Source organism: Melanerpes formicivorus, unplaced genomic scaffold, assembly GCF_026170545.1.
Source record: "Melanerpes formicivorus ecotype bairdi unplaced genomic scaffold, bMelFor1.0.p_v2 SCAF_62, whole genome shotgun sequence".
Classification (NCBI taxonomy): Eukaryota; Metazoa; Chordata; class Aves; order Piciformes; family Picidae; genus Melanerpes; species Melanerpes formicivorus.
This window is the reverse complement of record NW_027142414.1, coordinates 3,475,221-3,490,232: the sequence shown is the minus strand read 5'-3', so window position 1 is coordinate 3,490,232 and position 15,012 is coordinate 3,475,221. Positions and strand designations below refer to the sequence as shown.

At 44.4% G+C, this 15,012-nt stretch overlaps 1 protein-coding gene across 5 annotated transcripts in view; it reads right to left on the bottom strand.

Moving 5' to 3' along the window:
* The window catches only part of PAPLN (papilin, proteoglycan like sulfated glycoprotein), a 57,314-nt gene that overhangs the window by 22,026 nt on the left and 20,276 nt on the right, over positions 1 to 15,012 (bottom strand). For 4 of the 5 annotated variants that reach the window (XM_068162176.1, XM_068162175.1, XM_068162178.1 and 1 more), the window contains 10 exons: positions 11,638 to 11,753; positions 10,253 to 10,313; positions 9,276 to 9,378; positions 7,216 to 7,346; positions 6,765 to 6,888; positions 5,951 to 6,031; positions 4,868 to 5,040; positions 4,262 to 4,385; positions 3,071 to 3,197; positions 1,592 to 1,657 (listed from right to left, as the gene is read on the bottom strand). In XM_068162176.1, coding sequence (XP_068018277.1) covers positions 1,592 to 1,657; positions 3,071 to 3,197; positions 4,262 to 4,385; positions 4,868 to 5,040; positions 5,951 to 6,031; positions 6,765 to 6,888; positions 7,216 to 7,346; positions 9,276 to 9,378; positions 10,253 to 10,313; positions 11,638 to 11,753 — 1,106 coding nt within the window. The remainder of the gene's footprint in view (positions 1 to 1,591; positions 1,658 to 3,070; positions 3,198 to 4,261; positions 4,386 to 4,867; positions 5,041 to 5,950; positions 6,032 to 6,764; positions 6,889 to 7,215; positions 7,347 to 9,275; positions 9,379 to 10,252; positions 10,314 to 11,637; positions 11,754 to 15,012) is intronic. The other variant, XM_068162180.1, reaches the window with a different exon arrangement.

Here is a 15,012-nt window from a genome sequence, read left to right as displayed (position 1 = left end):
ATTTGCTTCTCCGGCTGAGTTTAGCTGTGCTTTATGTGGGTGTGGGTAGATTATACCATCACACCACTACACTATGCTAGACACTCTCAGAAGTGCTTGTGAACTTTCACTGACAGCCAGTAGAAAGCTTCTTTATTCTTCCCATTGGCCAAATTCTGTAACAGCAGCACACACACAAAAGTCACAAAAACATTACATAGATTTTGTCCTCTGTTAGGTTGCTGAAGCTGTTGCAGAAATGGTACACCCTTACTAACAGAACAGGAAATGTCCACAAATCTGACTGTTTGCACGCTCACATTCCTGCCCTTATTGCTCCTGTGTCTCAGAGCTGCCCAGATAGCTGGGAGCACAGCTTACATAGCCTGGCTTCAAGAACAACATGACGTTTCAGTCCCAATTCCAGCATGCCATGCAGTCAAAATGCACTGCTGGTGGAGGGGGAGCTTCATGGTGATCTGCTTCTGGGCTTCTATCATGCAGTCAGGTAAGTCCCAGCCAGAGAATGAAGGCTGTTTGTATTTTCTCCCCTAGCCTTGCAGCTGCTTCCCTGGTCTGCCCTCACCACTTTCAAAGTCCGTTTCAGCCAGCCAGTTCTCATTCACACCCTATCAGAAACTGCATGGCAGGCTCAGCCACATACATCTCCTTAAGATACACAGCTTTATTGCTAAGGATGTAAACATCAGCCCCAAACTGAATGGCCTTTGCTATAAAATAAGATGCTCCCTTTGCAAAGGGAGCAAATAGAAGCAACTTAGAATGAAGTGGTTGCTGCATTCAAAAATTCATTGATCAAGGTTTTTCAGAACCTCGAGAAGGGATAGTCCCCTTCTGAGCCTGTATCCTGCCTCCTGACTGGATGGACTCATTTACAGTCTCCTTCAATTGCAAGTCGAGACATCTCCTCTAACAATTGTTTCATTTCCTTTGCAAAACAAAGTCAACCATAAGGCTGGGACTCTCATCAGAGGGTAAAGAACTCGAAGTCCCAAGCTATTAGGAGCTTGCTGGGAGACAACTGATTTGCTTCTGATCTTTTTCACTACCCATACCTCAGCGTACATTGTAGGCATTGTATCTGGCACATCCCTATACTCATCAGTTTCTAGAGAATTTTCTGCCTCCTGCAGGACCCATGCCAAACACAGAAGAGCTTTCAAGAAACTCTGAGGGGGTTCCTACAGCACACTGGCATCCTAGCCAGTGTTTCCATCATTCAAGCCATCATACTTTGTCTTCCTTTCTATTCTTTCATTTATCTTGATAAACCAAATATCTTCCAGAACATGTCTTTACTCTGATTACAGAGAAAAGAGTTATCAAGATAAGCAGCCAGAAGCTATGAAGAAACCATCCGCTTCTCAATCCCAGAAGAATCAAGTGTACCAGGAGCACAAGCAACCACCTACGCAAAGCTGCCAGCCAGCACCCTCCACCATCATTTTCATCGGCAAGAAATAAAAGCAAAGCACCACCTATTGCTACCACCAGTGCCAAAAAGGAAAGCTACCACAGTGGGCAACTAGGTAGAGAACAGAAGAGAGCAGCCACCTTCTTGTGCTTTGTGTAACCTCCTCTGGCTTGTTACCTTTTCATCCGAGAGCTCCGTGCTCCACTGTGGCGCCAGGCTTGCGGCAGATAGACGTAAGAAGTCCTTCACACAGAACAAAGGATTTAAAGAACTTAAAATGAGTAGCTGCAGGCTACTGTGTATTTGGAAATGCTCCCAGGTTTCCAAGTGCCATCTCACCCACAACAGGACTGCACCCACCAGAAACAGTGAGATACACAGTTAAAGCTCTGGTTGCAGCTCTGAAGGCCCATGTAAGAGCCAAGTGAAGCCAACTGTAAGGCTGTGCCAGCCAAGGGACAAAGTGGAAATATCTGGGTAAAGAGGTTTGAAAGGATTCCAGTGTTCATCCCTTTCTAAGAGCAAGGAATGAAGAAATGACCTAAAATGACACCAGCTCTGACCTCCCAGTCTGTTTTTGCAGGCTCCAGTTCAAGAGAGAAAAAACCCCAAACAAACAAAAAAGAGAATGCGTTTCTTACGTCCTACATAGGGTAGGAGACTACCTTCCACAGTCAATTGGTCTATAAAACAAACATAGGATGTATTTAAACCCTTTCCGTGTGTACACGGACACACTCATCACAGCATTACCATCACCATCTGTGACAGTTTTAGGCTAGAAAGGGACAGTTACTGGAACACTCTGGCTGAATGTTTTGGTGTAATACGGAAAACAAAGATATTCTAAACAAATTTCATTGGTAGATTGGTAGAATGCAACTTTACATTTTAGTTTTAGTTCAGTTTGAATCTCAGTCAGTTTCAGTCTAGGAGAGGGATAATAGAGATAACAGAATCCCCTGCCTGGGGAGGTGGTGGAGTCACCGTCATTGGAGGTTTTCAGGAGGAGACTTGATGGGGTGCTTGGTGCCATGGGTTAGTTGTTTAGGTGGGTTGGATTGGTTGATGGGTTGGATGTGATGATCTTGAAGGTCTCTTCCAACCTGGTCTGGTCTATTCTATTCTATTGGGATGTGTACATCCAGTGGCCTGGCACTTCACAATTTCGGAAGTACAGGGCCTTGGTTGACACAGGAGCTCAGTGCACCATAATGCCATCAAATTATCAGGGATCAGAGCCTATAACTGTTCTGGGAGTCACTGGTGGATCTCAAGAGTTAAGTAAGGTGGAGGTTAATATAAGTTTAACTGGTAAACAGTGGAAGAAGCATACAGTTGTGACCAGACCTGACACACCTTATATCTTGGGAATTGATTTTCTGAGAGAAGGGCATTTCAAAGACCCTAAGGGTTACAAATGGGCTTTTGGAGTAGCATCTGTAGAAGTTGATGGACAAAAACTGAAGCTGTCTGTTAGACCTGAGCTTTCTGATGAATCTGCAGTTGTGGGACAACATCCTTTGAAGTTTCTCTAAGAAGCAAAAACTTCCTTGGAGAGAACCATGCTAGAGAGCAGGAGAAGTGAGAGGGCCATTTTTTTTTTCTTGCTTCCAAAAGCACCTCAGGAAGAGCTCTGAGGAAAGGAAAGCTTACCGTTTTGTCTGGGGACAAGTCTGATGGCCACACGTCCGGTTATTGTGCGGTCGTGGTCTGCTCCTGCACATATAGTCTGGATAAACTTCATTGTCTATGGTACAAAACACCAAACGGGACTGGAAACCTAAAAGGGAAGGCAAGACAGTATCTTAGTCAGCACAAGCCACCCAGGAGTAGGTTTGCCATGCACTGGTGTTGGCAAAACATGCTTCTAAAGTAGCGCAGAATCCACGCCCATCCCAACCAACCCAGAAAAGAGTTGGGTGCAGCTCTTGGTCTGTCACTGTGTGTATGAATGCTGACTTTCCACAGTATTGGAGTCCACTGGAGGAGCAAAACACCTAGACTAGCTGTGTATAGTTGAGGGGCATTTTCCTTTTATTTTATGAGCTGAGACTCACAGGGAGTGCTATGTCGATGTACTGTTCATCAAGGAACCCTGCATGATGTGTGCAGTACACAGCAGCAGAGCTGAGGCCTCCTGTTAGGAGGCCAGTCTTGTGAAGACAGGATACAGAGCAGAAAACTTACAACTCTTCCTGCAGGATAAGAGTAGCCAGGCAAAGACAGTACCAGCACCTACAACCACAACCTGGCAAAAGCCATCAAAATGGCCATCAGTACAGAACAGAAGAGGCAGATGGTAACTCTATATACTAGTCAACTGGAGAAGAGTTTTGATTAGTTGTACTTTTTATGGTTTGGTGGGGGTATTTTTGGCTTAAAATCCTTAACTTTGTTCAGGGAAGATTCTGGAAACGGAACATGATGTGATAGCCCAGGAGATCTACAGTCTTCCTGAAAAGAGGAAATCTTCCAGGCTATGTTAGACTGGAATTATGTAATTCAGTTATATAAGCCAGGTCAGTTTGGAGAGGACCTCTCAAGTGGTTGAAAAGGTCTGAAAAGTACATAAAGAACTGAAGCAAAAGAAACCAAAAGCTAAATATGAACAAGTCTAAAGACGAGGGTGTGGAAAATCAGACAGGACAAGGTGTGGGGCACAGTCTGTCATAACTACATGTGAGAGCCCTCCCTTGCCAAACCCTTAGCTACCTGCTGCAGATACCAGTGCTGGCTTTCAGCAGGATTCTGCTGCGAAGCAGCCAAAAAGGGCAGCGCACAGTCCTCAGGGTGTGGATACGACCCCCTGCACCAGCCTCCAAGGACCAGGTCACGTTCTCTTACCTCCTCCACACTCAGAGCTGCACTCACTCCAGGAGCCATAGCTCCAGCTGTAACCTGAGGCCTGACCCTGCACAGGCAGGTAGTATTCATACTGTACCCCTGGGTTTGGCTCCTGGATGATGAGCTGTGAAAGCATGGGAGAAGGTCAGGGTCAGCAACTGTATTTTCTCCTTTACTTCTAGAGAACATTATTTTTCAGAGAAAGGTGCATTCATCCCTCTCAGCATCAGAAAATCCAGCTGCTCTTGTAGCAGTAACTACCCCTTCCTGCCCTACAAGCCATGCCCCGGAGCCTGTCCCTCAACATCATTTGATACTGACTCTCCCTTAAAGTCAGAGCCCAAGGGAATGAATAGAATAGAATAGAATAGACCAGACCAGACCAGACCAGCCCCCACAGAGGCTTACCCTGCTTCTTTCTGGGTAACAGAGTAGAAAATAGCACTATTTCTACAAGACCACCACACCTTGGTCTAGCTTGGGGGCCTACAGATTCCTGTCTTTCCCACGTGGTCCCCACCAATGCACTCCCACTGCACAAAGCAGGGGCTGCTATGGAAAGCGAGAGGGCAGGATTATCAGTGGGGGATGAGCATAGCTACTTACCTCAATAACAAGGGGTTCTGTGGTGGGACCCCGGGCACGGAGGAGCTCTGGGGCCAGGTCACCCTCTGAGCCACGGTCATAGTGCATAACTGTGCTAGCTACCTGCAGCGCTCGGCTGAAGTCGATTGTCCAATGCCCATTCAGGTAATAGTCCCCTCGCACGTTCTTGACAGCTGCACAAACCCACAGAGAAGAAACAGCAGTAAATTAACCTATCTATAACCTGACATTGCCTCCAGATACCACACAACTGAGCCTGCTCCAGGCTTTCAGGGTACTGGTAATCCACAGAGCTCTAAGCTCTGCCTTTGAGCTCCAGCTCCTTTACAGCAGTATTGCAGCATTTAAGTGTGGACATCTAATATAGCAGCATCTACCAAAGAGGACCACAAGAACTCCACAGGGATGATCCAGTTTCCTTTCAGCACTGTGTCGCAAGTAAAGTTGGCCCTCATCCTCCAACAGTGCTGTCCCCTCATATACAGCTCTCTTGCCAGAAGCTGTTTCACATCCAGAGAGTGGTTCTTGACAGCTTTGCTGCAGACCAAGCACTTTTTTGCTGCACAGCCAAACACCTTCAGCAAATGACACCTTATCTCTGCATTCCTAACTGTTAGTCACTGATGAAAGTGACTTCTGATGGAAGAGTCAGAAAGCAGAAGAGTATTTCTTTTCTCCACTGCAATTTCCTCTGCCTTGCCCAGAAAGCTGGATGACAGGAGTAATTAGGGTTTACATTCACCAAGCAAACATCAGAACTCATAACCATATTTTGCTATATCACCTAGATTCCTTGTAAGTTTCAGGCAGGAAGTCTGAATGTAGTTTGGGTGTTTTTATTCCCCAGCCAACAGCAAGATCACCACAGGAGAGAAAATAGATAAACCTGAAGTCCAAAGGTGAGCATCACTCTCACTTCAAGGATACTCAATATACAGATTCTGATTTTCAAAGAGTTTTTCCCTCTGCTGTATCAAGCCCTTAGGGTAAACATCCCCAAGACCAGTATACCTGAAAACCACATTTTAAACACAATGGCTAGAATCCAAATGGCTGAAACACAGGTTCTAACATCAGTCTTACCCAGGAAGTTCCTGCTGGGCTTAACCTCCTTAATTTGGATGCTTGTGGCTCCCACAGGGATGATGAAGATTTGATTGTAACCTGAAAAAAGAGAAAGGGGTTATTTGAGATCTGTGTGTTCATGCCACACAGTCACTTTTCTGTGCCAAAGATGCTCATGGTTCCATTGGTGCCTGAATAGCTGGGATGGGTTTTATGATGGTGGCCTGAAGTATTTCTACTGTCACTTTATCTGCATTCTGAATAGCTTTACCCTACACTATCCAGAGGTCAGTCCAATATGTAAACCATTCCAGTTACAGCTCAGAAAAGTAAGGGCAGGGTAAAGTCCACTTCTTGGATTTTAAAAATCTTTGAAAATGTAACAGTTATCATATTGGAGAGATCTGACCACAAGTGTAGTTGTTATCTTGAAATCTCTCAAAATTGTCCAAATGCAGAAGATGCAGTCTCATTTCTAGCCTTGCACTCATCCTGGTGGGGCTATCAAGACACTGGACAGGGGAGCAGCCTTATGAAGGAGGTATATAGATATGTTCACATGGTGCATTTATAGCACTTTCTGGAGAACAAGCAGGGAAAGATACCAGCAGCATGGCAAGTACTTCAGTCTGTACAGAGACTAATGAAGTGATTCATAGGATAAGGCCATCAATACATTTTCTAGTGCTAAGGCAGCTAAAGAGCCATATGCCACACATATCAAGTGAACAACAATCTTGTGAGCAGGTCTGCCCACCAAGCCTTGCAACAGCTTGACTTTAGGTTCAACTCTCTCCTCCTCACCCGCCCAAACTACCCAGATCATCTGTACCTTTGGGAAGGCTGGGCACATCAAAAGTGCCCTTCACATTGTAGCAGGTGCTGCCATCTCCTCCACACTGTAGGCACTTGTCCTCCTTCTTGGCAGATTCTAGCATGTTATCACAGCCAACAGCCTGTCAGAGCACAGGAGCATTGATATGAATGAACCATAACGACAGAAGAAAGAAAAAGATGGCCAAGTGCTGGACTGATCTAATGAGAAAGTCTGAATTTAGGGAGTCTGAAAAGTCATGATAAGGCAGGAAAGAAGCTGTCAGAGAAAGGACAGATTTGCCATCATCTATTTTACATTCAGAGACAGATAAATGCTGTCCACATGTTTCCCAGTACCTTGGAAATGCAACTATTTTCCTTTTTTGATGCTATTACAGAAGGCAAATTACAACCAAAGGAAGACTGGTGGGCCCATGGTAAATAAAGGAAGCAACAAGTTGACTAACCCGACAAACTCCCTCTACACAGATGTCCCGCTTTCCAGGTTCACAGGTAGTCCCATCTACCACTGCGGCTTTGTGCCTGTAGTAGAAGTTTTCTCCATTGGGAATACAGTTTAACTCACACTTATTAGGTGCTGGTAGGAGAGAAAAAAGCAAACATTATGTATAGTAGGGTGAATAGCTTGATAATGCACCATGAGCCTGGTTTTAGATCATAGGCACAGAGACAGAGGGGTGGACCATTTCCTCAGGCACAAAGGCTGGCCAGAAGTGAGAGGATGTTGAGTCAGGTGGATTTGTGGTTATTCCTTTGTAGGACTGTTTTTATGCTCCCTAGAATGCTTTCTAAAGTGAGAGCAAGTGCTGGTACAGAACTCAAGGGAGCTGTTACCTTAGCAGCCAAAACCCCAAAATGTTAAATCTATCTTAAAGACCTGTCAGCCTTGAGAAGAAAAAGCTTAGGGGAGACCTCATAACTATGTACAAGTACCTAAGGGGTGGCTACCATGAGGAGGGAGACTCCCTTTGCACAAAGGGTCACATGATAAAGTCAAGGGGTAATAGGTACAAGTTGCTACTGGGGAGATTTGGACTGGATGCCAGAAAGATAATTTTAACCATTTGAACTTAGACATTGGAAAAAACTCCCAAGGGAGATGATGGATTCCCCTACATTGGACAGTTTCAAGTCCCAGCTTGATGTGTTGGTCTGTCTCATTTAAACTACATGCTTACCCTGAAAGTTAGGACTGGATGATCCTTGAGGTCCTTTCCAAACTGGTATTTTAGGAATAGAATAGAATAAACCATGTTGGAAGGGACCTTCAAGATCATCACATCCAACCTATCATCCAACACCATCTAATCAACTAAACCAAGCACCCTATCAAGTCTCCTCATAAACACCCCCAATGATGGCAACTCCACCACCTCCCTGGGCAGCCCATTCCAATGGGCAATCTCTATGAAGAATTTCTTCCTAACATCCAGCCTAAACCTCCCCTGGCACAGCTTGAGACTGTGTCCTCTTGTTCTGGTGCTGGTTACCTGGGAGAAGAGACCAACTCCCACTTGGATACAATCTCTCTTCAGGTAGTTGTAGAGAGCAATAAGGTCACCACTGAGCCTCCTCTTCTCCAGGCTAAGCAACCCCAGCTCCCTCAGCCTCTCCTCATAGGACCTCTGTTCCAAACCCCTCACCAACTTTGTTGCCCTTCTCTGGACATGTTCCAGCAACTCAACATCCTTCCTAAACTGAGGGGCCCGGAACTGGACACAGGACTCAAGGTGTGGCCTAACCAGTGCTGAGTACAGGGGGAGAATGACCTCCCTGCTCGCCACACTGTTTCTAATACAGGCCAGGATGCCATTGGCCTTCTTGGCTGCCTGGGCACACTGCAGGCTTATATTCAGCCTGCTGTCAACCAGTATCCCCAGGTCCCTCTCTGCCTGACTGCTCTCCAGCCACTCTGACCCCAGCCTGTAGCACTGCATGGGGTTGCTGTGGCCAATGTGCAGAACCCGGCACTTGGATGTGTTCAATCTCTTGTTAAACAAGTGTGAATGATAACATATCGAAGCTCAGAGCAAGGACTTCTGGTTCCTGCACCTGAGCTGGTTCCTGAAGAAAGTATGGGCCAATTGAAAGTGATGTCATATTTTCTGAAGCACTCATTAATTATATGCATTTGTTTCTCCTCTACCCGGATAACATTCTTTGGCCAATATTGAAAAATACAGCAGAGCCTCTGCTTTTCTAATATTTTAGCAACTACTGTCAACCAGTTCCAGTTTTCTTGAGCAATGTTTCTGAAAGAATGGCTGTTACCAGAGACAGCTTAGTATTGCTGTACTGGGAGCTGTCTCTAGTCCATGCATCCAATGTCTACACGAGAGCTATGCTTTAGCTGTTGGCAAAAAAGATTTATTCCATGCCAACCCGTCCCTGAGTTCCAACTAAGGAAGTATCCTACAGGGATATTACAGTCAAAAGCATTACAGCCACTTCAAAACACACTGCTGATAGTTAGGGATTAAATGTAACCCTACACATTTATCATTACCTCCATAATATGGAAGCCACTTGTATTTCTTTCCTTGGAATTCTGTCCCATCAAACTCTGCACACTGCTCTGCTCGGAAGTCCTGGGAGCCTTCTGGGCAGCTCTGTTTGGAGGAGAAAATGTTTGTATTGGGCAAATATAAAAAAGGAGGAAAATTAAGTGTACAAGAAAAAGTTGGTTTTTTATTTGTTATTGCTCCTGTACAAAACCAGGGGCATTAATTCAGTATGTTTTTGAAGGGTAGTTGTGGTGGGTTAATGCCTTTTTCTGAAAACAAAAGAACAAAGCAGGGTGGAGGGTTTGCAGGTACTTTACCCTCCCTGCAGGGCATTTCCCCTGGGAAAGCTGAGTCTGTTGCACTCCCCCCTCCCTGCCCAGCTAGGGTATAAAAAGCAGGACATCATAGCTGTTGGATCGCCTTTTGGCTCCTGCCTCTGCTGGATGAGAGCTACTGCAGCTGCCCTCCTGCTCCTCAGCCACGTGGCCGGACCTGATCCTTTTCCCTGCTGCCTCCACGCCTCCTCAGAGAAAGACTGGTTTTGTATTATTCTTTTCTGTCCCACTCCCATCCACTCTCGTTCCTTGCCCTTGTGAGCTTTTCCTGTTATTGTCATATATATATATATATATATATAGTTTAAAGAAAAATTCTTTGCCTCTCTACTTCCAAGCCGACTCCAGATTGTTGTTTAGTGGATTTGCTCCTTACCCACTTTTTTTTCTTTCCCTCTCTGTTTGGAGGGAGGAGGTGGGGGGGGAGTGGGGAAGAGATTGTCAGCCTTTTCCCCATTTGGGCTTTTAACTCCCAGTTAAGGCTCAAACCACTACAGTAGTGTTGGAGAACTGCATTCACTAGTGATGTAAGAGAAAGGGCAACTAACCATGACATTACTTTTGAACAAGAATGGCATTTTTTTGGGGAAAAGGAACAACAGACAATCAAATCCAAAAACTGGAGCAGAGTCAGAGCACTGTACCTGAATGTTGCATGACTGATAGCTTCGAGTTGGCCCAACACAACTGGAAGCACCTTCTGTCCTGAAAGACAGATAAACAATGTGAAACTCTCTGAAGAATACACACACACAATCATCTCATGGCAGATACTACAAATCACCTTCACATTGAGCATATCAACCTCAGTTTCCTGAAACCACAAAATAACTGAAATGCACTTGTTTTGCACTAAAGCAAGCTGGCACCTTCTAGTGTCATTTTCTGCTGTGGTTTGCACTCTGGCATGAATGAGACACACACCATGAATGACTGCAGTATAGCTCTTCAAGATCATATTTCAACTAAACAATGGAAACAGAACTTTAAGTCCTTTGCCCACTTACAGTCAAGGTGTCCATACCACAACCATCTTGTGAGCAGCAGGAGGGTAGTGGCCAATTCAGAATAAACAGGCACATCAGCTGTCATCCTGTTTATGTGCACACCAGGCCCATTAGCAGGAAGAGCCAAACACACCTACGTGAAGTGTGCAACACCCTCATTCCAGTCAATTACTGCAGTTAAGAATTATGGAGAGTAACAGTTATGAAGGAAATGGAAATTAAAAGGCAGCCAATGTTTAATACCAGCACTTTTAAAGTGGAGAGACAGGGATTCTGGCAGTTGCATACTATAAAGGGCAGTCTTCAAAAGAGACCTTTCTTTATCCTGAGTGGGAGGAAGTAGTGTTCCAGATTTCTGGATTGTTTTATTAAACAAACCAACCAACCCACCCCCCAAAAAACAAAACAAAAAATCCCTCTCATTTCTCATAAAGAGGTTGGATTTCTACACACTCACACCCCCACACCCCTTTCGTTGTTTTTATCCACAGCAGGTTTTCTATGGTCCATCATTCCCAACAGGTGCAGTCCCAGCCATCATCCTCACTGCATTTAACCCAGATGCAAATGAGATGGCAAAGTGTTAATGCTGCTTGAGCCAATTCCAACCTTCCATTTCTTTTGCAGCAATCTATTTTCCTGGGAATCACAAGCCTGAGGAAATCTTGGCACAGTCACCAGCTCTTGGTAGAGAAACCTGCTGTTCTGGATTGTTGCCCCTCTCCCTCAAGCTTACTACACTAGACCTGACTGAACAGCTCCTGCCATACCAATCACTTGATTGCACCACTTCAGATCTCAGTCACCACTGTGCTCTGCCCAAGGAGCCAAAGCAAGGATGTGTCGAAGAGAGCTGTTGAAAACAACAGTAACAAGAGGCTGAGGATTATCTCAGTCTGGACTCAGGTGACTTAATCCCCTGGAATAAGTAATTTCTGTTCTGGATGTATATTGGAATATAAGTGCAGGAGCTCAGTAACAGAAAAACATACTTAAGGAAAGGAAAAGGAGGTTAGCTTCACCTCTGGGAGTAGCAGTGCCGTTCCCGAAAGCTGACTCCACCACCACAGCTGCGACTGCATCCGCCCCATTCACCCCAGCTTCCCCAGACATCAATCTGTCGTTTCATCCGGTGGCCCTGCAAATAAGAAACCCCAGACATATCAGATAGAGATGGCATCTCAAGAAAAAGACAATGAAAGTGAAGCAGAGCTCCTATGTATTCTCTTGCAGAGAGACTGTCTTGCTGGGCTGTATTCCTAGCATGAAAAGTGGCAGAGAACAATCCATTGAAAATGCCAAGTCTTTAACATCAGAGTATCAGCTTCCTAAAGCTATATAGCACATCCAGTTTTATAATCTCCCCTAAACTGTTACAGTTTGTCTGTTCACAGAATCTCATCACTTTTTAATAACCATCTGAAGGAAGATAACGTCTGCCTCTTAGCCAGGCAGGAAAGGCAAATCATTACTTCAGGGACTACGAACATCATCACTCCACACCATGTCTACAGAGCCACTTAATCCCAAATCCTTGGCTCCAAGACAGATTCTTAATAGAAATAAAAGCAGCATCAAGTAATCCCCCAGAACACATGTTTTACTGCAACAAAATTCCATACATGGACCTTTCCCTCTCTCATCCAATTGATCATGTCAAGGTTTAGGCCATCATTGGCTACAGCCTCAATTAATTTTGTGTTTAGAAAGTCTGAATGGATACTGACATTAAGAGAATCAAGAATTATATTATATACAAGAAGTTACAAGTGGAATAGAACCAACCAAAACACAAGCATCTTAGAACTACATGAAACACTGTATTTTGGAGAAAAAAGGACCTCTGCAGCTGATGAAATAGACAGAACATGGGTGTTTAGTGGGAAGAATAGGAAGATTCTGAGAAAAGAAAAAAGAATAGTTGCAAGATGCAATGGGATTAATTCCACTCGGTAAAAGGTAAATGCAGGGCTACCAAGGAGGGACACTGTAAAAACAGGGCTTGCTCTGCAGCCACATCTGTAGGGCACTCTCTCTCTCTCTCTCTATATATATATATATGTAACACAACTGAGAAGGAAACTAATAGCATTTGGGCACTCAGAGATTTGGAGCAGCAAAAAATGTGCAGGAAGAGAAACAAAAGGTAAAAAATTCCCTTCTGCACAAAGACTATCCCATGAAATCCACACAACCCCTGTGGTCTGGGTCCCAATTCATCGTCTAGTTTCACACATCTCTTTTGACTTGAACACAGCATCCTGTGTTTCCATTCTCTGAATTTCCCTGCTCATGCTGTTTCCATTCTTTCCTGTCATCCTCCTGCATCCTCATGTACGCTGTTCTCTGATAATCACCCAGCTAGTACTTGCCATCATAAGGGGTTTCCACTTGAGTGGAGGAACATCCTAGGAATGGAGAAACTCACCACAGCAAGAATATTAACTCCACTCAGCAAGCACTTTCCACATACCCAGGTTACTTTCCAAGGCCTACAGAGAAGGCACAACCTCCTCACTTTAATTTTCACTTCAGTTAACATAACTGCTTTTACATAAGACATCCAGGTCTCTGCTAGAAAAACAGGAGCTAGCCTCATAAATTCTTCAGGTGAGATTCATGGGTTAAATGTTTGTCATTTAACCACTTTTTGCAATTTTCTACACATAATCCCTGCCAGACACATGCCTCTGAGTTACAGCCCTGTTTCTCTCTTTCACCCTAGTGCTGGCAGAGCAAGTCAGAGAGATTAGCTGATCATATTTATGCACATACTACCAAATTATCCACCCCAGATTCCTCCTCTTACCAACATTGCTCTAACATGAAACACTTTCTTCCTAGCACATGCTATTTGATTTCCTTCACACTACCTCTTCAGTATTTTTCAGGACAAGTTTTCTGGTTCAGACTAACTCTGCCTTCCCCCTACTCATTCAACAGCACTACCTAAGTTACAGCCACTTTACATACCTTCTTCTCTGCCAAGTCAACATCTCCCTGACCCCTTGCCAAACCCTTCTCCCAGTCTTACATTCCAGATACTGAGCTCAGTGTTTGTCTTCTTCAATCTTATTTGCCTTTCTGGGAGTAATCCCATCAACAGAGCTTTAGCTTTCAGCAAGGTGTCACATTTTCCCAAGTTTTTCTTTCAGACACTTAATTCCTCCCCCTGTAATTCCTCCTCCTTTACTCTCAAAAGAATGAAACATGCTACCACTCTGTTTCTCTGCTAGTCCTCTGTATCAGCTGACTGATTTAGGAGCAGTATTAGCTCACCCTGGAAACAAGGGACCTTTCAGTCAGCATCAGGGAGAAGAAAACAAGTAGATAAAAATCCAAAGGAAAAGCATTTGAAAGTCAGATTACTGGAAGACAATTAGGATAGAAAACCCTTCCCTGACACCCCCCCCCCAATCTGATAAATATTCCAATATCCCTCCTACAGAAGTAGCATTCTTTATTCCTTCTACAGGGGGTGAAATCTGCAGGGACTCTTTGTCATGAGGCTTATGCATCTGCAGAGTGCAGGAACAATCATTTTCTCCCATCACTCCATTTACACCCACCCCAAAAGGAGCATCAGCCAGTATAATCCTCCCAAAGCTGTAGAGGGTTAGAGAAATGTTTCAATAGGGACCCAGCTCCCACACTGAGAAATCTGTACACAGTCCTCATTACTTCAGTAGCTGCAGGCATGTGTATACAGGCAAGTATAAAGCTGCATATTTATTATAAATCAGAAATCTATTGTTACACAATCTGGTAACAAAGTATTTTTAGATGCTGTCAGTTAGCTTCTGTTCCAAAAACCTCGTTCTGCTCTCTTCAGACTTCGGAATGCTTTTATCTGTCATCAGACTAAATCCCAGGCACCCCTGGACCCCAGCATTTAAAATCTACAAAATCCATTGCTGTTAGCAATTCATTTGGTTCCATTCCTTCCTTGCTTCAGCCTAACATGCATACAAGAACACAGCCCTTTTATCTGCATTAGGGATGTACTTTAATGTTTCAGAAAAAGCAAGAGAAAGCGTACAGCCATCTCACTTGACTTACAAAAGATGCAGAAGGGACAGTTGGTTGATGCCAAACTGCTCTGTCTAGATGGACAGAAATGCATCCCTGCTGGGGATATTGATGATGTGCACGACTCCACAAGCTCTCAGAGCTCATTGGTAAACAGGCTGCTGCGGTAGAAAAGTTTAGAAGGACAATGATCTCATTTCTATGAACACTGCATTGCTTTCATCAGTTTTATCAATTCCTAGATAGATGCATTGCTGATGTAATTGCAACATCTGCTGTTATCAGGCCAACTGCATCTGATAAAATCAGCAAGTGAAAAAGTTGTGCCACTGAGTCATAAAAGACAATTCCAGAATGCATGAGACAAA